The sequence below is a fragment of the Tauraco erythrolophus genome, chromosome 6 (genome assembly GCF_009769465.1).
Source record: "Tauraco erythrolophus isolate bTauEry1 chromosome 6, bTauEry1.pri, whole genome shotgun sequence".
NCBI lineage: Eukaryota > Metazoa > Chordata > Aves > Musophagiformes > Musophagidae > Tauraco > Tauraco erythrolophus.
The window spans coordinates 25,048,471-25,069,980 of record NC_141470.1 but is presented as its reverse complement, the minus strand read 5'-3'; the positions used below and the strand labels follow the sequence as shown (position 1 = coordinate 25,069,980).

At 37.6% G+C, this 21,510-nt stretch overlaps 1 protein-coding gene across 8 annotated transcripts in view; it reads left to right on the top strand.

Annotated features, from left to right (window-relative positions):
- The window catches only part of USP47 (ubiquitin specific peptidase 47), a 61,381-nt gene that overhangs the window by 17,643 nt on the left and 22,228 nt on the right, over nucleotides 1-21,510 (top strand). For 4 of the 8 annotated variants that reach the window (XM_086613977.1, XM_086613974.1, XM_086613980.1 and 1 more), the window contains exons 3-12: nucleotides 821-934; nucleotides 2,067-2,205; nucleotides 8,252-8,348; nucleotides 8,908-9,053; nucleotides 9,870-9,949; nucleotides 10,775-10,924; nucleotides 17,125-17,220; nucleotides 17,311-17,463; nucleotides 18,809-18,976; nucleotides 21,304-21,435. In XM_086613977.1, coding sequence (XP_086470103.1) covers nucleotides 821-934; nucleotides 2,067-2,205; nucleotides 8,252-8,348; nucleotides 8,908-9,053; nucleotides 9,870-9,949; nucleotides 10,775-10,924; nucleotides 17,125-17,220; nucleotides 17,311-17,463; nucleotides 18,809-18,976; nucleotides 21,304-21,435 — 1,275 coding nt within the window. Of the gene's footprint in view, nucleotides 1-817; nucleotides 935-2,066; nucleotides 2,206-8,251; nucleotides 8,349-8,907; nucleotides 9,054-9,869; nucleotides 9,950-10,774; nucleotides 10,925-17,124; nucleotides 17,221-17,310; nucleotides 17,464-18,808; nucleotides 18,977-21,303; nucleotides 21,436-21,510 lie in introns of all 8 variants that reach the window. The other 4 variants (XM_086613976.1, XM_086613973.1, XM_086613979.1 and 1 more) reach the window with 2 other exon arrangements.

Below are 21,510 nucleotides of genomic sequence, written 5' to 3'. Positions count from 1 at the left end.
CAGAGAAGACTGACACCACTATTTTGATGTGGCTGAATTTTGTTATGTATCACATCTCTGTTTTATTTTCAAAATGTGCTCTTAATTGCTATGTGTATTTAATCATTAAAGAAAACAAGCTAATATGATCATTCAGGTGTAATGCTAGTTTTCATTGTCGATATGAGTTTTTAATGAAAATAACCATGATAAATAATCTCCTATTTCCTGTGGCCTTGTTTGAGAAGTGTTTTCTTCTCAACACAAGCATATTGTGTAGTGACTTTCCATGTTTCTTACACCTATTTGAATTTATTATATACAAAAAATTATGATTAATATCCCTTCTTGTTTTATTGTAAATCAGTATTGGTTTTAGTTAATATTACTTCTATAGATGCACCTAGAAAGCTTTGTGAGATTCCTTAAGAAATAGAGAAATAGTTGTAGTTTATTTCAGGTCATGTTTATGCTTGCTGAAACTCTTTCCTTTAAAAAAAAAAAAAAAGATCTAGCAACCTGTATAAGACACTAGATGGTTTGATGTTCTGCAAGAAACTTGTAGACCAGTGTCTTGACTCATGAATAGATTAACCAATTTCTAAGGATTAAACTGTACTTTAATACTTAGTTTACACTGTTTCTTAAACTGTTCCAAGTTCTTTCAGTATTAATGATGAGTATGGCTTGTTTATACTGCATAATTTTGTATTTTCATTTCATCTTGGTGTGTCAGAAGCTACTTCAAGCAGTGTACTTGGACGGAATCTGTTAATTGTGTATAGATCAGGCTTTTTTAAAAAAAAAAGTGGTGGTTTTTGTTTGGTTTTTTTTTTAGCAGACTCCAGTAGATCAGAACAGTGACAAAACTCTTCTTGATGCTGGTTTTGAGCCAGGGAAGAAGAATTTTCTGCATTTGACAGACAAAGATGGTGAGCAGCCTCATCTAATGCCAGTAAGTACAATCTTCACTCAGCTACATAAGCTCTAGTGTTCAGGGGAGTGAGATGCATGTTCCGTGTACTGCTCTTGTGAGATCAGAAAATGAAATAAAATTAGACTGTATTTCATACAATAAGCTTGTTCAGGAACCTTCTCAGCAGACTTTCAGACTACTGTTTTACATTTCTGGTTAGTAGCACAAATTCTATTAGCAATGATTTGCTGTCACTTTTTATTCATGCATGTCAAACATTTATGTAATACTTTGCTGTGAGTAATTTTCTAAGGTTATATAATTAATCTTTGACATGTTTAGAGATAAGTCTTAACAATACAGGTTTAATCATCTACCTAATCCTTTTCCTCTGGTTGTTTGAAAGCAATATTAGACCATTCTCACAGAATTCTTGGAAACGGCAGTCCTGTATGAACAGCAGTTACTTGTTTCCAAATCTACATTTAAGAAAAAAAAAAAATATATATATATATAAGAGAAGAGTTGTCAGTGTTACTAGAAGCAACTGTCTGCAGTAACAAAATACTTGAGATTTCCTATTTCTCAAAAAGTGGAAGATAAAGACAGCTGCAGTTTATTTAAATCAGGGGTTGGACAGACTAGTGATATATTAAGATTTATTACTTAGCTGTCATGTCAGCATAATGCTGGCCTACTTAGCCTTTGTTGCGGACTTAATTATCTGAAAAGGAGAAAAAAAAAACCCCATGTTTAAATAATTGTGCACAAGATCAGAATTTGAGGGTGATTCTGAAAGAATATTGAATTGTGATTTTTATATCTTAAAAAAACCCTCATTCTATATTTCAGTACAGAAAACTTGAGACATAGGAGATATTAAATTGCAAACTTGCTAATTGTATGTGTTATAGAGCTGTATTTGATTATATGTTATTCTAAAGGGCATTTTCTTCCACTAACATGAAGAACAATTTCTTGAGGGATTGAGAATTTGGAGGGCAGAATTAAAGTTACGCAAGCAACAGTATATCTGTAATTTTGTACAGTTTATGTGATATACGTAGCAAAACTAATTTTTTAGCCACAAGAGAAAGAAATAAAACTTCTAGGTGCTTCACTAAAAATTTGTTGTCCAATTTTTGCATAAAATCAGTGTATTTGTTTACAGGAGGAATCGAGTACAGCAGATGACAGTGCGCAAGACAGATTTATAGGCCCTCTTCCACGAGAAGGCTCCGTTGGCTGTACCAATGACTATGTCAGTCAAAGCTATTCTTATTCTTCAGTCCTGAGCAAATCGGAGACAGGTATAGTGTTCTCTCTTGTAAAGGCAATGCTAATTTGTAATTGTTTCAGCAGATTTTCAAATAGTGGGACTTCAAAACTCTTAAAATAAATTCCAGTTTATATTTTAAAAAGCCGACATAACTGCTACGTTTGTCATCATGTTCTCTACAATATTCTCATATCACTTTGGAACAGAAGACCTGTATCCCATCCTTTTCTTTCTTGGCACAGTGTAATTCAAATTCTGTCAGGGGCCCTGCTTTTCAGTGTGAATCTGCTGCTGTGTCCGTACTTGCGTAATCAGGATTGTATTACCAAAAAGTATTCACCTGAAGCTGTGTGTTCACTCACAGCTTAGTGAGTAGTTGATACTCTGTTGTCAAATGTTTGCACTCTGGGTGTTAACTGAAGTCTTCCTGCTGTAGCCCCTGGTTGCACTTTCTCTGCCTGCACCGTGATTGCCCAAAAGGTTCATCCTTTGCTTCTTGGGTCCCCACCAGCAAGCGGAGACTCCCTCTGGAAGGGAAGCTGTCCTGGTTTTAGCTGGGACAGTTAGCTCTTCTTTTTAGCAGCTAGAAGAGCTCCGTGTTTTGGTTTTACTCAGAGGCTCGCTCTGAGAAGAATGTTGATAGCAAGCTGATGTTTGTGGTTGGACATGAGACTCCAAGGACTTTTCAGTGTGCTGTGTTCTGGCCGGAGGCAGAGGCACGGTGGGATAACGGGGGAGCATAGCCAGGACAAGGGGGCGACAGTTCCCCTTGTGATTTGTGGTGGAACTTAAGACTGAGGGCCAAACTGGCCAATTAGTATTCCATATCATGCAGCGTCATGCCCAGTATAAAGGTGAGGGTCAGCCGGAAAGAAGGGCTTTTTGTGCTTTTGCTTTTTTGCTGCTTTTGCTCCTTTGCATTTCTGCACTTTTGCTCTATTGCCTTTTTTTCCCTCTCTCTTCCAGTAGTCCCACTCTCGGAGTACTATCTCTCTCTCCCCCTCTATTTCGGGGCCTCGTGTTCGTCTGGGATTGTAGCTTTGGGACGAGACGGGCGTTGGATAAGAGGGGGTGGTGAGCATCTGCACTGTGTAGTACTTATCTGTATTAAATTGTTCTTATCTCAACCCACGGGTTTCCCGTTTTTCCTTTAATTCTCTCCCTCATCCCTGGGGCTGGGGGAGGGTGAGCGAGCGACTGTGTAGGGTTTGGTTGCCAGAGCAGCCTAACCCACGACAGAAGTGCAGCTCTGCCTCACAGACAGGTGCCAGGGCAGATCCCGGGAGGCTGGCTGGGTACCTTTGCTGCGCAGGGAGTCAGAAGGAGACAGCAAGTTGTAGCTCAGTAATGAAACAAACTCTTGATTCTAAATTTGTTGAGCAGACACAAAGATGACACATTACACCAATTCGTGCATGTTTAAGATTTTTTTTTAAAGATTATCTGCCACATACCTTTTTTATTCAATAAAACTGTAAAAAGATGGTTCTATAGAATCATAAAATACCAGGTTGGAAGGGACCACAAGGATCATCTGATCCAACCTTTCTTGGCAAAAGCACAGTCTAGACAAGATGGCCCAGCACCTAGTATCCTGTTGGCTTTCTTTGTCACAGAAGCACACTGGTTGCTCATATTGAGCTTGTTGTCCACCAGGATCCCCAGGTCCCTTTTGACAGAGCTGCTTCCCAGCCAGGTGGATCCCAGCCTCTACTGCACTCCTGGATTGTGTTTACCCAAGTGCAAGACCTTATGCTTGGCCTTGTTGGACTTCATAAGGTTCTTGTTAGCCTGCTCTTCCAGCCTATCCAGGTCTTCCTGTAGGGTGACTCTCCCTTCCGAAGTGTCTACTTCCCCACTCAGTTGGGTGTGATCAGCAAACTTCATCAGGGTACACTTGATCCCATTGCCCAGCTCACTTATGAAGATATTAAACAGCGTTGGGCCCAGTATTGATCCCTGGGGTCCCCACTTGTGACAGGTTGCCAGTTTGAAAAGGAGCTATTTACCGGAACCCTCTGGGTGTGGCCTGTCAGCCATTTCCTCACCCATGGCACAGACCACTTCTCTAGGCCCTAAGGCTTCAGTTTCTCTAGGAGGAAACCGTGGGAAATGGTATCAAAAGCCTTGGAGAAATCCAGATAGACAGTGTCCACTGCTCACCCCGCATCAACTGAGCAGGTTACTTTGTAGATGGTGATCAGGTTTGTCAAGCACAATTTGCCCTTGGTGAATCTGTGGCTTTTCCCAGTCATGTGCTTCATTCGGCTTGTGATAGCCCTCAGGAGGATTCGTTCCACAACTTTCCCAGGGACTGAAGTAAGATTGATGGGCCTATAATTTCCTGGATTCTCCTTTAAGCCCTTCTTGTAGATGGGGGTGGCATTAGCCTTCTTCGAGTCTTCTCAGATATCCTCTGATCTCTATGACTTCTCAAAGATGACGGAGAGTGGTCTCATAATGGCGTCAGCCAGCTCTCCTAACACCCTCAGCTGGATATTGTCAGGGCCCACTGATTTGTTGGGGTCAAGCTCCTGTAAGAGCTCACATACCAGCTCTTCTTTCACTGAGTGTGGGTCTGTGCCTGCATCAACCTGTCTTTCTGTTCCCAAAGCCTGGAGCCCAACAGTGCTGGTAAAGACAGAGGTGAAGAAAGTGTTGAGAACCTCTGCCTTTTCAGCATTGTTGGTGACTAATTCACCTCTCCTGTTTAATGGTGGACCAGTATTTTCATTCTGTTTCTGCTTATTGTTTATGTATCTGAAGAACCCTTTCATGTAGTTTTTGACATCTCTCGCCACTTTCAACTCAGACTGCTTTTGCTTTTCTAACTGCATCACTGTGTGCCCTGGCAGTGCCCTTGTAGTTCTCAACAGATATTTGCCCACTTTTCCATCTCTGTTAAGCCAGGGCAGTTCTCTTGCTCCACCTACTTCCCTTATGTTTAAAGGGGATGAATTGTTTTTGTGCTTCCAGGAAAGCATTCTTGAAAAACTCCCAGCATTTACCAGCTCCTTTATTCTCCATGGAACCTTCCCATGGAATCTCTCCCAGCTGAGCTCTAAGTGAGCTGAAGTTTGCTCTTCTAAAATCTAAAACCTTTATTTTAGTACTAACCTTCAGTGGCTCAGCAGGATCAGCTCCACAGTATTGTGATCACTACAGCCAAGGCTATCACTAGTGAAAGTATTACAAAGCAGGTTTTCTTGGTTTGTGAGTAGTAAGTCCAGCAGTTCCTCACTCCTGGTTGTCACATCTAACTTTTGTATGAGGAAGCAGTCCTCTATACATTCCTGGAATTTGATGGATGACGTGAGCTGCTGTATTGTTCTTCCAACAACTGTCTGAGTAGTTGAAGTCACCCATAAGAACTAGATTCTGTTAACCTGAAGCTTGCTTAAGTGACCCAAATATTGCTTTGTTGGCGTTATCATCTTGGTTTGGAGATCGGTAGCAGATGCCTACTGTGAGATCCCCCTTGGAGATGACTCCTCTGATCTTGACCCAGAGGCATTCCATAGGGCTTCCACTGTCGCTGTATTTGACCTCTATGCATTCAAGGCCCTCCTTAACACAGAGTATGAGTCTCCTCCTCCTCTTCCTCCCTGCCTGTCTTTACAAAACAGCCTGTAGCTGTCTGTTGCGATCCTCCAGTCATGTAAGTTGTCGCACCGTGTTTCAGTTATTTCTGTGTTATCGTAACTTTCTGACTGGATGCAGAGCTCCAATTTCTATTGTTTGTGCCCCGAGGCTGCGTGCATTGGGGGGTTGGTTTTCTGGTTCTCAGCTAAGGAGCATTTGTCACTGCTCTGGTTGGCTTGGCAATGGTGTGAGTGTTGCCACTTTGGACCTCACTCTCTGAGTTTTTCAGTTTAAAGCCTTCCTCACCAAGTTGGCCAGCCTGTTGCCAAAGATTCCTTTGCCTCTTCTGGGCAGGTAGATCCTATCCCAATCGCTCCCTAACAGGCTATAGTCATTGAAGAATGTCAGGTTGCACAAAAGCCAAAACCCTCACAACAGCACCAGCCACGAAGACAGAAGTTGATTTGCATTTTACTTCTATTTCTAGCTGCACCCTCTACTCTAAGTGGTAAAATCGAAGAAGACATAACTTGGATACTAATAATTTTTGCTTGCACCGCCAGGGCTTTGTAGTCTTCCTTGATTCAATCCAGGTTCTGGCTTGCGGTGTCATTCATGCCCATGTGAAAGAGTAGCAATGGGTAGCAGTCTGTGCTCTTGACAAGATGTGGCACCCTCTTGGCAGCCTCTCAGACCTTAGCTCCTGGAAGGCAGCATACCTCTCATGACTCCCTGTCAGGCTGGCAGATGGCCATCTCAGTGCCCCTCAGAGAGTCACCTATTACGAGCACTCATCTGTTCTTTTTGCTGTATCCACTGTGTGCTGCTGGTACAGTTTCTCCTTGCAGGCCTTGTTCGTGGGTGTCTACAGCTGTTAAAGCTGCATATCTGGTTTTGATTGTAATGCTGGAGGGTGGGGACTGAAGCAAAGTCCTGCTTTTGTGGGTCACGGGGGTGCAAGGTGCCTCATTCTCTGTGGTGTCTGCCAGGAGCATGGTTCTGAAACCACTTAACCTGTCTGTCTCAGCCTCTCTAATATTGTGCAGCCTTTGAACTGTTTCCTGCAACTCTGCCACCTAACGTAACAGGTCATCAACCTGTGCCTATCTTTTGCAAGTACTTACCTTTTCTGCAGGAGAAGAGCCTGGGCACTTGTAACCTACTGTCTGGTGAAGTCTCAGTGGAGACTCATTGTAACCAGTTCCATCTGGGTGGAAGCATTAGATTTCCCAGGGGCTTTCTCTGTAGAAACACTGGTTTTAACTCTGAGGCCAGTGCCCACCATTATGGCAGAGACTGAGACCGCTTCCCTGAGCTGTGGGACCACAAGCAGGGTGCATGGCCACCTTGCACGCCCTGTGGCATAAACTGTTCGCCCTCTCTGTCCCTGCTCGCAGCGCTCCAGGTTGCTCACGGTCCCTAGAGCTGTTTAAATCTCCCACCGTTGCTCCTGGCAGTGCCCGAGCTGCGTCAGCCTCTTGCGAGAGCTGCCACCTCCTGGTGGGGCTCTCAGCTCTTCCTGGGGTTTCCCTGGCTCCAGGAAACCCCTCTGTACTCCTCCATCTAGCACTCAGCTGCAGAACTTAACTATTGCCACAGCTGTGTGTCTTGCTGACTGAGTAGAGTAGTAAATGAAATACATGTGTCCTAACTCAGTCTTTTCACAGAAAACGTGTGTTTTGCATGGAGTAGCTACCTTGTAGTTGCCAGTATGGAGCTGAGATTTTTTTTTTTTAAATACTTACCAAGAGCTTCAAAGTATAAATAGACATATTTCATTTCTTTATTACACTATGCTTCAGTATATGCTACTTACCAGCTGTTGCTTATATTATAGATTTTGGAGAAAATCTTAGAATTGCAGTAAGATGAATATAAGTAAATAATTTCGTTTTCAGCTAATAAAAATGACACTGATTTTTAGTAGCTGTTTTAATTAGTTATTATGGGAGAGGGTTTTAGAAGATACATGTATGTGGGCACTTCAGGGATTTTTTTAATGTATAGTTCTGAGATGATAGTACAAACCAATGCAGATACAAATTACATTTATGTTACAGCTAGGGTATTTTTAGTTGATCAGGCAATAAGTACGCTAGTACACAATTGTTGCCTAATAAATTCTAGTTTCTTCTGTAAAATATTTAAGTCTACTGTTAAAATATAAACAGTTACCTATGTCCCCATTGGTGCAGTATTCAACATTAAATATTGGTTATTATCGTGAAAAGTAATTCATAATCACTAAAATAGCTTCATGGCACTGAGGGAGATTATTTCTGTTGTGTAAACTGTTGCTGTCTATCGCTCTCAGGAATAAGTAATTGTAGTATTCCATCAACTTTTATACTGTAAATAACAATAAATGAAAACAGATGGATGCAGTTCTTAAATAAATGTTATCACGGAAGTGTTTTCTTGTCCAATGTTTTAACTCTTAAAGTGATTTTGCATCTTTTTGCGTTATTTCCATCTCATTCTTCTTGTATTTTTAGGTTATGTGGGGCTAGTAAATCAAGCAATGACTTGCTACTTGAACAGCCTTCTACAAACGCTTTTCATGACTCCTGAATTTAGAAATGCATTATATAAGTAAGTATATATGATCAAAACCTGTTCTTAAATTTGTGGTAATATATTTTGGTAGGAGACCCTTTTGAGTTCCTCCTGTCAAAATTTCCCTGTTTGGATACTGAATAGCATACTTGAAGTCCAGCTGGATAGACTATTTTAAGTTACATATAGACTATTTTAAGTTACATCTGCTTAAAAGCTTCAGATTTTTAGTAAAATACTAAGATATGTTACTGATTGTGGCATGGACAAGCTTTTTAAAGAATTTGCCCCTTCTTGAAATCAAAATTGAAATTGGAGTTTGATACTAAGTGCAGTTCATGTCTATATTTGTGCAGTGAATGACTTCAAAATTACTTCATTCATTTGTGTTAGATTTGTACGTTTAAAGAGTAGTGTTGTCATTTACTGCGGAAGTGGAAAGCAATTTCACTTGACTTTTCCCAAGAAACAGAGCTTCAGTTAACCTCTATAATCTGGCAGACCTCTTGAAATGTAATAAATGCTGATTTAAATGCCTTTTTGAGTGGTGTTTTCAAAACATTTTTAATTGTCGAATATCTTGTGTTGCAAATAGATGGGAATTTGAAGAATCTGAAGAGGATCCTGTGACGAGTATCCCCTACCAGCTTCAAAGACTCTTTGTTTTACTGCAGACCAGCAAAAAAAGAGCAATTGAAACAACAGATGTTACACGGAGTTTTGGATGGGATAGTAGTGAGGGTAATACGCTGCTCTTAAGCTTGTGTGATTTTCTTCAGCAGCTGCCTGTTAGGGGCCTAAACTGCTGTTGATGGGGGAAAAATACTGGAGTAATTCACAATAACTATTAGAATCCACTTTATTTCACTGGAAATAAAATAGCCTAAATGGATACTTTGTTGGGGTATGTGTTTGATTTTTAAAGAAATTATGTCTTTCAGTTGTAGGCTGTTAAACTCAAAAGCATTATATTTTTTGTAATTAAGCTATAATTACAGTTAATTGTTTGTAAAGAAAAGTAGCTCTTTATGAGAAACTTGTGTAATTTTTGAATCGTAAACATCAAATGCACATCTTCCACTTAAGTAGAAAATAATATGGATAATTCCATAAAATCAAACACTGTGTTTGTCTTTTTGACAGTTGTATAATGTAATTTTGCCCCATAACCTGCTGGTTTTTTTCTGTGGAGTAATCACACGATGATAAGGGCTTGAAAATTGAGTTTTAGAGTATCAGTACAAAATGGGAAATAAGTCAGAACCAGTTTATTTTGTAAAACTTTGTTTTGGTGGGTTTTTTTTTGTATCTTCTTGCTATGTATGCAATCCTTGTTTATGCATAAACATTGTGAACTAGCTGGCTGCTTATTTTTCTAACTCAACTTGAGAGGCAGCTGCTTGTGGAATTGAACACTGGCCTAATAGCGAATAACGTAATAAATAATAGGTAGAGATTTAAATTGGTAACTTTTTAGGAAATATTCTCAGGCTACAGTTAGTATCGAGGCTAATAACATCTCTTGTTTTAATTAAAATTAATTTTAATTTCTAACAGCATGGCAGCAACATGATGTGCAGGAGCTTTGTAGAGTCATGTTTGATGCTTTGGAGCAAAAATGGAAGCAAACAGAACAGGTAAGCATATAAAAATTCTTTCTGTTCTTTCAGTATTGTGGAATTTTGTTGGGTTTTTTGAGGATAATTGTGGAAACTAACTGAATTTTAAATACCACGTTTTGGAAAGTCTGCAATAGTTGCAAGTTTTCTTGTTTGATGCAGTGGTTAAGCTACTGTAATGTAAGACTTTCAAGAGTGTGTTGCTTATGTTTTTCTCCCCAGTTAAAAGTGGAATATTCTGAACTCTGGATACTTAGTGTTTGAGTAACTCCTGTGATAGCTTCCTCACTGTCAGTATTTATTAGGCTACGTTGCGGGCTCTTGAAGCTCAAGACCACTCTTCTAATGTAGGAGAAAGTTAGGAGTGTATTCGTAACACATGCTACGATTGTGATAAGTGGCCGACTTGTAGGCCAGTTTTCAGATTTGTGGATTGGCAAATACTTCCTTTATCTTTCTATATCCACCTCTGGAGACACAGGGGAAGGACTGCAGGATGAATCCGTTCACAATGTCTGCAAGATCAGGCTTGTTTTTAAAACATAAACTTCAATTTTGATGTTTTATAGTCACTTCTAAGACGTGACTGTGTAAAGTAAACTGTGAAGCTTAAATAACATGGTTTGAGAAGCATTTGATGCGTGTTTGATACGTGTTTGGTGCAGTGGTGGGGCAGGGGAAAATAAGAAGTCAAGAGATAAATGTGCTGCTGTGGAATGGTATTCTAAATGTGTAGCTATGCAATTAAGACCTAATTAAAAAAATGGCATTTTCTTTTAAAACTGAAGAGAGTAAATATGTTATGTTTCATTTGTTTAAAGCTCTGCTGAATATCTGTTTCAGGCCGATCTTATAAATCAACTGTATCAAGGCAAACTGAAGGACTATGTACGGTGTCTAGAATGTGGCTACGAAGGCTGGAGGATCGACACTTACCTGGATATTCCTTTGGTCATCCGGCCATACGGCTCCAACCAGGCGTTTGCTAGCGTGGTGTGTACTATTATGCTGACTAATAGTGCATCCATACACACATAGAATACATAATGCGACAGTGGTATAATTTGTTACGTGGTAAGTATCATCCTAGATACTCCATCTTGGGGTGTTCGTCTTTGTGCAATGAACCAGCTAGCAAGTTCTAGAAGACTTTTTTTTTGGCTTTTTGGTTTATTTTTTTGTTTTGTTTTGTTTTCTTTCTTTTGCCCTTCAATGAGTCCTACTGGTGCATGTATAAGGGGAGGGGAAATGCAACTTTATTGCCTTAGAGCTGCAATAATCAATTATTTTCTTCCTGATAAAATATTCAGCATTTACTCGAGAGACTTCTATGAGATCACGAAGTTTTATTTGGGATGTTCGCTTTATTGGCACATCTGCTAAATTTTCATAGCATTGTTGAAAATCTTAGTCAAAGAACAGAAGGTTGACTTAAAATTTTTAGTTTAATGCCATGTTGTTGCTGTGCTTTTTAAAGTTCACTTCTCAAATACTATATGCTTTTAACAAGCGATTTAATGATAATAAAAAAATCCTATTGTACATCAGTGTTCTTAGTCACTTTTGCTCCAGCATTATTGATGTTGGGAAGCATATATATTACTTAGTAAATCTGTGGAAGTTTTTTGTTTTATTTTTTCCACCCCTCTGAAAAGAAGTGATTACAAACTGTGAAATTCCACCATTGTGGCTTAAAATACCTGTACTATGGTTGAAGTTGTGAGAAAGAATAAGAATAAATCAAACAAGTCTTTTAGTAAAGGTTGTTTTAAACAAATACTTGTTGTGTAATTTATTATATAGAAAGTATTTTTTCTCTTGTATTTAATATACTGACTATTTTTTAAGCTCTAATAGTCCATAATTCTTAACAGTAATTCTGTTAAGAAAAGAATTGTTAGAATTAGGCTAAACTGCAATGTAGGTTCAAAGTACTTCATACTTTAAAACTTTCAGTACTAATCTTGAGAAGTACTAAAGATGAGGAATGTTGATCTCACAGAAAGAATTCAAGTTAGTAAAGTCCTTTGAATTCTTTTTAAGATGGCATTAAAATTTTTTAAAACTATCCAGCTAATTGAAGCTGTATTGATACAGATTGATATTTTATGTAGATGATGTCCCTTTTCACTTTTTAAAAAAAGTAATTTCTAGAAATATTCGCTAAACCAAATTTTTTTTGTTGCAATTTTTATTAAATAATGAGATTTTTCTGATCGATTAAAGTAATGGCAACCATTCAGTTCATGTAGTTGTATTCTACATTTAACAATGAATTGTACACGTGTCTGAAATAGAAATTTTTTTCTTTAGTAGAGAAGTCTATAGTGGAATGCTAAAAAAAAAAAAAAAAACCCAAAACAAAAACACACCCACAAACCAACAACAAACCCAAGAAAAACTACAAAGAAAACCCCAGACCACCTAACTCTGTATATTTGTAAACACACAGAAAGCTTGAACAATTAAGAACTTAAATATCAGATTACTTTTAGTACTATTTGATATTTCTCCTGTAAATCAGCATTTACTGGATGTACTACATTAAGGAAAATTATTTTTAAGATTTTTTTGTTACACAGTTACATGATTGCAATTTGTATTGATGCTTCAATTTTTGAGCTTTTTTAATTCATATTCTGATTACATTCAGTTGACTCTCCTCCCTGCATATGTATTATCTATATCAGATGTAATTTTTAGTTTTGTAGTCTTCAGCAGTGGGGAGATATGGAGGATACTTGCTTTTGGAGAAGGGAAAAATCGCCTGTTTCTGAATGGAATTCTCTGAAGGTAGTATCCTCCATTGATCCATAGATGATGTTGATTTAGTAGGTGTAGGTAAAAGGGTATGAGTGAGAGATCAAAAACTTCACACATGCGCTAATAGGGCTTATAGAAGGGAATGTAAAACTTTTTAGACCTTGCTAGTCAGCTCCTGAGGGAACTTGCAGCAGGCGACACAACCCAAGATAGGGGATCTAAGGAGGATACTACCTTCAAAGAACTCTAGTTAGAGGTAAGTGATTTTCCATTACTTTCTAATAAGAGAGAATGGATGTATGAGCTTTAAGTAAGGTTAATCTGTAGAATGCCACATAAAGTGTATTATCCCACTGTTCGACATTGTGTACTACTAAAAAAATGTAGATTCCTGAAATGTTGCATTTATCTAAATATATATATGTTACTTCTAAATACATGGGAACATTGAAGAACTGGGAACGATAATGTTATGCTTGCTTTATTTCCTAATATGAACTAATTCTGAAATTCTGCAGTATGTTTTTAAGGTTTTAATTTTGAAATTTTTTTCTGATTTCCCCACTCCATCCCTTAAGTTCATGTAGTAAGACTACATAGCTACAAACTCATTAAGGCAGCTCTGGGGGACTGAGATCTTGTCAGTGTAAAAGTCTTTATACTATATGCATTCTTCAAGGGCATGATTTAAAAAAAAAACAAAACCTGAATCGGCCTTTCTTTGAGGTCGGTAGAAATATAGGCATAAAAATATATAGCTTGTTTCAGGAAGGCGAACAGGAGCAGCAAGTCATGTACTGATTTTAGTAGGTACTATTATCTTTTGTGTAATGTCTGAATTTAACAGCATTAGACATAAGCTAAAAACATGTTTTTGACTGCAGAACGTAAAAATTTTGCAAGATGAAGGAACAGCTGAGAAGAGTGGATGCAATGGGGAACTATCTGGCATGTTGAAATTATATTACTAGAAAACAGTGGAAATTGCTTTGTAATATTAGAAGACTAGTAATAATACAAGTATTCTGGAGATGTAGCAAGTGCAGTTCTGTTTTCTTAAGTGTTGTTGGTTTTCACCATCTTTTGTGTGTTAGCTTTTCTTTTGAGAGTGTAAATATGCACACAAGTAGACCTTTTTGGGGCAGAAATTAATTTGGACTTCTGTGTGAACTTAATTTGTGGTGTCATCGCCAAACTAAAACTACTGGAGGCAGTGAGAACATGGATACTTACTTTTTTTAAGCTAGATTGGTAGCAACAAGGTCTTGTATTTTTAGTTGAGCATGTTCTTTGGACATGGGAAGCTAGATAAGATCTGAAAATCTGAGATGGCAATTAGTTGCTAGTTTTTCTCTGAGGACGATGTTGCCTAATTGCTATTTATTGTGTAACTTTATAAAGATTCTACTGCTTCTATTCACAGGTTTTACAAATTTACGCATTTAAAAATGCTTGCAGTAAGATACTTGTCAAACTACTGACTATGCCATAATACATCTTTGTGGAGAAGAGTGTGTTTGAAGTACCTGTCTTTAGCCAGACAACAATTAGTTTGAACTGCTTGTTATGACATTTTTGTATGCTAAGTGCCATAAATCTCATAATCAGAATGTTAAAAACTGGATATACTCAGAACTTGGCTGGCTGGACAAGGCCCTGAGCAGTGTGCTTTAAGTTGGACCCACTTTGAGCAGAGAGTTAGCATCAGATGATCACCAGAAATCTCTTTCAGCCTATATTGTTCTTTTGATTGTGAACTATAAAAAAAGCTTAAATAGCCCTTGTCATACTAAGCTATTGCTTGATCGTTTATAGTGTATTTTGAAGTGTCTGTGTGTTGGGAATGTTGGAAATGCTTAGTAGCTCTAAGGCTACGTAATAGTTACCTCTTCAAAGGTAACATTTAAACATGCACAAAAATGGGGGATGTCGTGTGATAAGTTGTGCAGTGTAGAAGCTTTGTCGCTGGTTTTGCTGAGTAAACCATCAGGGCAGAAAATGGTGAACTGCATTAGAATAGGAATTGTATTAAGAAACATCCTAATCAGCAGAACTAAGTGGTGTAAAGATTATATAGGAGAAAAGTGGAGGAGGCGCAAATGAGTAAACCTGAGGAACAGCAATGTTCCCTATACAAGGATTGAAAAATACATGGGTATTCATATAGCTCAGAAGTAATGGAGTTCTCCAGAGTTTTAATCATCGTTTTCAAAGCGCAGCTCGCTATGTGTGGTAAGCAGTGAAACCACAAGAGTAATGTAATAATACTACATTCAGTTTTTGGTGGTCTGAAGGATCATCACTTTTTTCCGTATGTAAAAATTTATAGTATATTTTCTTGTTAAATTGCACATCACATGAGTCTACATAAGCAGTACATAATCGTTTATGTCCCGTCATTCTCATTCATTCATATTCATGTTGATACATGAATTGCAACTTTTTTCCTACACTTGAAATACATTTTTATTGTCTTAACTGGCATTTGATTCATAAGATATAATTCTGTGATCATTGTGATGTTTTCAGTTTCATGTTTTCTGTGTTGGTTATTAACTTCTTTGCTTTCATTTAAATAGTTCTGAATTTATGAATTCCTTAACTAGTTTACAGAATAGTCAAAATGCAGTAATCTGCATTTTTGCTTTTTAAGCATTATAACTTGCTTAGTTTTCTTTCTTTCATTTTGGAATGAGATTCCTCACATTTCAGTGCATAATCTTACTAAACATTAGCTATTTGTTGCCCTTGAGTACAAAGCAACTCAGCCTCTGTAATGTTTAGTAAGTAAATACATAGACAGCAATTCAGTTCAGAATCTAAAATGTTTTCATGTGTCTGGGAGAGCCTCTCTGCCCAAGAGTTGTGACTTCAGGGCTGTTCAGTGGCTTTTCTGGCTGGATCAAAAAGTGGTGAAGTGACATGACTGCCTTCAATGTACAGTTGTTCTGTTGAGTTTGGCATGTTTTTTATTTGTGAGTAGCTGTCACCCGGAATACAGTTCTTTTTAAAAGTCCTTTCTCCTAGAACAGCAACAGAGCTTTTGTAAAACACGTTTTATTATTGTTCTTGCCACTTGTCTGAGTTCCCAGAAAGAAGGAAGAATTGGAGGCTTTTTGAAGAGCTTGTTGTATCCTTGATTTCCTCCCAAAGTGTGACTTACCAAACAATATGATTTAGATAGTAATCTGAAGTTCTATGCCAGCCATGTTACAATTGGTGACTTCACTCTGCCCAGTTAAACCCCTTCTTTACTTATTCAGGGAACAGCTATAGTCCTTCATAAGAGATAATGATTTTAAAAACATCTGCTCTTTGTCTTAAACTGAATGTCTAAATATGCAAGTTGTATTTATCTTCACCTCCATAGATGAATAGAGAGCTAGGTTCCACTTGGAGTTCAGAAACCCAGAACCTATTGGCTTGCAAGCTGACTGGGTTAAAGATTTTAACTTCTAAAATATCTGGATAAAATTCTTCACTGAACCCATCTCAATATTTTTAGTGAATTTTGTTGAAACAAGTTTGTCCTCAAGTGTATACAACTTATGTGCAATATCATTGTTGCAAATTATGTTATGAGGAGGAGTAATGATCAGTTTGCTCGTATTTTGAACATTGTTTGCTGCAGAGAGGAGGAAAGTAGAAATCATTAAAGTCTTGGATTTAAGCATTAGTGACAACTTTTAGGCAGCTATCAGAGGACAAAACTCCAGTTATTGGTTGGTTGCTTCATAAAGTTTATGCTAGGTAGCTCGTTCTGTCTTTACAGGAGACTTTCAAATCTGATTCTCACTCCTTTGGAAGTGAAGCTGAAATATTATCCCTCTGTCCTTGCCCCACCTTTCACTTAAAAGCAGTATCTTCAAATGTAGTTTCCTCAGTCCATTTGTAAAATGGGACCAAGTCTGTCCTCAGGCAGGGCACTGAGGAACTGAGTAATATTTTTTTCCTGCCATCTCCACCCCAGTAGTTATTGGATGGTACCTGTTGGGAAAAACTCCTCTTAAAGTGCAGAAGAACCATCTCAAAATTCTGGGAGAACAGGGTTGAAAAATAAGCTCATTTTCACAGCAGTGAACCAAACAGACATGACTAAATGTGATGTGCAAGATAACAGGAGTGAATGTCATTTTATATTGTATGTTTATTAAGCAAAGGCAATTAGGATTCATCAAATACTGAATGAAATGTAGTTAGCAGTAACTGTGGTTTGACTGTTTAACCTTGGGCTGGGTAGAAAGATTGATTGCTCTTCATGTTTTCCTGATTCTGTGTCTGTATCAAAGTTTAAGTCTATCAAATTTTGATTGTAGATTTAGTTGAAGTAATTTTTATGTGTTTGCAATCTCCTTGTAAATTTATCATTTTGATTTATACCTACATAGTAAACATTCTTTATAAATCAGATAACATCTCTTTATTATTAGGAAGAAGCACTGCATGCTTTCATTCAGCCTGAGATTCTTGATGGCCCCAATCAGTATTTTTGTGAACGATGTAAGAAGAAATGTGATGCCAGGAAGGTAAAGACTGTCCAAATCATTTGCAAAAATTACTTTTTGTAAATACCGATCTTGACAATGGGAGCATAATCTTGTCTTTGTTTCTTTTAGGGTCTGCGGTTCTTGCATTTTCCATATCTGCTGACATTACAGCTGAAGAGATTTGACTTCGATTACACAACTATGCACAGGATTAAACTCAATGATCGTATGACTTTTCCTGAGGAGTTAGACATGAGTGTCTTCATTGATGTTGAAGATGAGGTAAAGTGTTTAGCTTCGGAGAAGTCTTCAGCATTCTTGAAGTTTCTCATTAAGAAAATTAAAATATTGGTCTAATAAATCAATTTTAACTACATTATTCATCTACATAAATGTTTTTTAGCCACGGCAATATTTTAATTTGAAGTTTTTAAATCTGTGCATGTGTATTTTTGTTATATTGAAAAGTAAGCATGTTCTCTAATTGCTGTAGGGCTTCCATAAAGCTGTTTCTGATTTCTTCTGTCTTCACATGAGTGGTTTAAAAGCACGAGTCTGATGGCTTCTACATATGCTGCAAATCCAGAATGAATCACATTTCTTAAACTTGTGTCTGAATCTGTCTTGGTCACAGGAGGTGATGTAAAGTTTTGAAACTCTCGATACTGAAGTTAGTCCAGATAACACTAATGATTAATTCCTTCCTTCTGTCTCATAATTTTGTGTATGCTATAGAAATGAGATTTTTACAATTTTATTTTTCACTTGCATCTATTGGTTTTGGCCGAAATTCATGTTGTGCAATTAAATTCACCAAAAAGTTTTTAATGTGCTGTCTGCATTAAAGACTAAATTTATTCCTCTAATTCTATTCCTGAAAACATTATATCACTTTGCTACCTTTTAGTGGTATAAGAGAAATACTGCGTTGATGTACATTTGGAGAAGTCTTTCTGACTCTGCAAACCTTTGTTTTATGAAGTGTGCCATTTAAGCAATTTGATACCTCTTGAAGTGTTACTGGGGGGACTAAATGAGAATGAAGATTGATCTGGGAGAATAGAATTTAAGACAAAATTAACAACTGTCAGAAAAATTGTAAGAATTATCCAGAGGAAAGAGGATCGGGTAAGAGAGGGATATACTGACTTGTACTAAAGCTAATAGAACACTAATCAGTCTTACTGTAATGTCTTGACTCTGTCCAATGAGTCGAAATGGAAGAAAATCTTTGACTGGATGAAAATATTGCCAGTCAAATCACTTCCTATTAACAGCGCTATATTACAATAGGATTTGTTGTTTGATATTAGACTTCCAGGTATTTAATTGAATCAACTATTAAATGGAGTAGACTGGTAACAGATATAGTCTTGTCAAGTGTGAAATCAGGTAATTACCATTCAGTTGCACACAAGACCAGAAAATACTGATCTAAGAGGTGGACTGAAGACAGTAACAGAAACAAGTCTGTTCTCGATGCTGAGTTCCAGAGGTGTCTATGTTTTTGTGGAGTTTCATTGTTTTGCAGATTGTGATTTTTTTCATTTAACAAATGTATTGTTATTTCTTGTTCCATGTAACTTTAAATGCGATATAATATTAGTACGTATGTCTTACTTTTAAGAAGTCCCCTCAGACTGAGAGTTGCACTGATAGTGGAGCTGAAAATGAAGGCAGTTGTCACAGTGATCAGATGAGCAATGATTTTTCCAACGATGATGGAGTTGATGAAGGAATCTGCCTTGAAAGCAATAGTGCAGCAGAAAGAATTTCTAAAGCTGGCAGTGAAAAGGTATGTTTAAAAAAAGATGTTACACTGAGTCTGATTGGGATAGAGTTAATTTTCTTCTTAGCAGCCCGTATGGTGCTCTGTTTTGGATTTGTGACTAAAACAGCATTGATAGCGCACCAGTATGTTATCTTTTGCTGAACAGTGTTGCACAGCACTAAGGCTTTCTCTGTTTCTCATCCTGCCTCTGTAATGAGTTGGGGCTAGGGGTGGGCAAGAGGCTGGAAAGGGAACATAGCTGGGACAACTGACCTGAATTGACCAGAGGGATCTTCCATGCCATATTCCCTGCTGTGTAATATCATGCTCAGCAGTAAAAACTGGGGGCTTTCCAAAGTAGCTGTTACTCAGTCTGGCTGGGTATTGGTCTGCTGGTGGGAGATGGTGAGTAATGTCTTTGCATCATTGCATTTTTTTTTTTTTTCCCTGTTTCCTTCACTTACTAAACTGTGGTTATCTCCAACCACAAGTTTTCTCACTTTGGCTCTTCTGATTCTTTCCATCGTTCCACTCAAAGTGGAGGAGTGACTTGACTGACTGGTGGGTGTTTAGTTGTTGGCCAAAGTCAACCAACCACAAATGTAAATGATAAAAATATCATTAATTCTGATATTAGGAGTGGAGTGAGGAGGTGGGAGTGTGTGTTTTTATTCAAATTCGAAAAATGGCACTACAGCAAAGAAGAGTACACAACTAATTTGGAGGTCACCTGAGAAAAAAAGTCTTCCCAGCTTGTCAGACTGAGAATTCCCAGATAACTTGTTTTGGCAGCAGACCCTCAAATTGAAGACTGTTTTGTCTTGTCAGCAGTGTTTTTGCTTTGAGACCAACTGTCAAAAGCTGACCAGCTTTGCCTGCAAAAGTGTCTTGCAGCTTAGTAGAAGATTAGAAACTTTTGATCAGTCTCTGCCATCTCTTTCTTGTCCTTATAAATAAAAACGGTCATATAGATGAGGCCATGGATATCAATGTTAAATATTCATTCAGTCATCTTGAGTTTATATAAAGGAATTGATCACCAAGTCAGTCTAGGATAGCAGTTGTCCTTCTGTGAATCATAAAGATTAGCAGAGATCTTTGAGAAACCGAATTGAGTTTTCTTGTCAATACAAAATTAATCAAAAATCATGAGTTTTATGGTAATGTCTACAATGTGTGCTTCGTGTGTCGTTATTCAGTGTATTCATCTGAAATTTGGCTGATAGCTTTTATTCAGACTTGTTAGGAAGCTGTTTAGCTGCAACTGTTACTTTGATAAATATGTAAAGATTGATTTGCATGTTAATCTGCACATCTGTCCCTGTTTATTCTTAACCTTAAACCATTTGAGAGGGTTTTTTGATAAATGTCCTGAATACTGTCAATCTTAGCTGGAAAAAAGAAAGAAATTAATAGACAGTCACTTGACTGGAACAGGGACAGAGTATTGTAGTGTATCTGTAGTCCAAATGTCATGTCCTAGTATTGACAGTAGCTTTGGCCAATTAATTCATACTGCTTGTTCTCAAAGCAAGCTAGCTGTTAAGCCATGTTCTTAGCTTTTTGGTTTGGGTATCTTAATAACGGTTGCAGTATGTGCTAAGAATTTACAGAGCATTTCCTCCGTGCAAGCTGAAAATATTTAATTCATTTAACACCTGTGTGAGTCAGTATTGTTCGGTTTTATTTTTTAATGTATACACAACACGGAATGTATGTCCTTCGTACCCTTTATTTCCATACTTTCCATACATATAAAGAAAGGCTTATGACAGCAAACTCAGAGAGGTGTGAGAAAAGCTAATGCAAAGTGCTGATAAGCACTGAATGGTGTGTTGCTGGTTTGCAATATACATTAAGGGGAGAACAGCAGTCTTCAAGAATGTGGAGAAGGGTGATAGCAAATAAGCCTAACTTTGTAGCTACAGGCAAGTTGGTCATTACATTTGTTTCTTGTGTGGAGATGTTTTAATACCTGTCTAGCTAAGAATTCATTCATTCAGAGCTTATACAGAAAAAAAGTAACAGTAATACATTAAGCCAGTTCAAAAATGTTTCCATTATTTTTTTTCTTGAGTCGTTTGGTCTTTTCTCTCTCTCTTGCCACCAGCGAAAGGGGAAATTCCTCTTTACTGGAATTATTACATAGTCTTGTATAATGTTGAGCATATTAGAACTCTGATTTTATTCAATGTCTATTGCAGTAATGCATTTCTGTTAGAGATCTGTTTTTTAACATACAGCTATTTATATATTTGAGTTTGTGTAATTGTTTTAAAACTTTTCTAAATTATCGTTTGGTTATATTTTCTTTATTTAATATATATCACACCTTTCTTTTCTTTCCCCAGAGTTCTTTACTGTATGAGCTCTTTTCTGTTATGGTTCATTCTGGAAGTGCTGCTGGTGGCCATTATTATGCCTGTATAAAATCTTTTAGTGATGACCAGTGGTACAGCTTTAATGATCAGCATGTTAGCAAGGTAAAAATAGTATTTTGAGTTATCTCGTGTACTCATAGGTGAATCAGTAAGTTTCTATTTTGCATGTGATTTTTT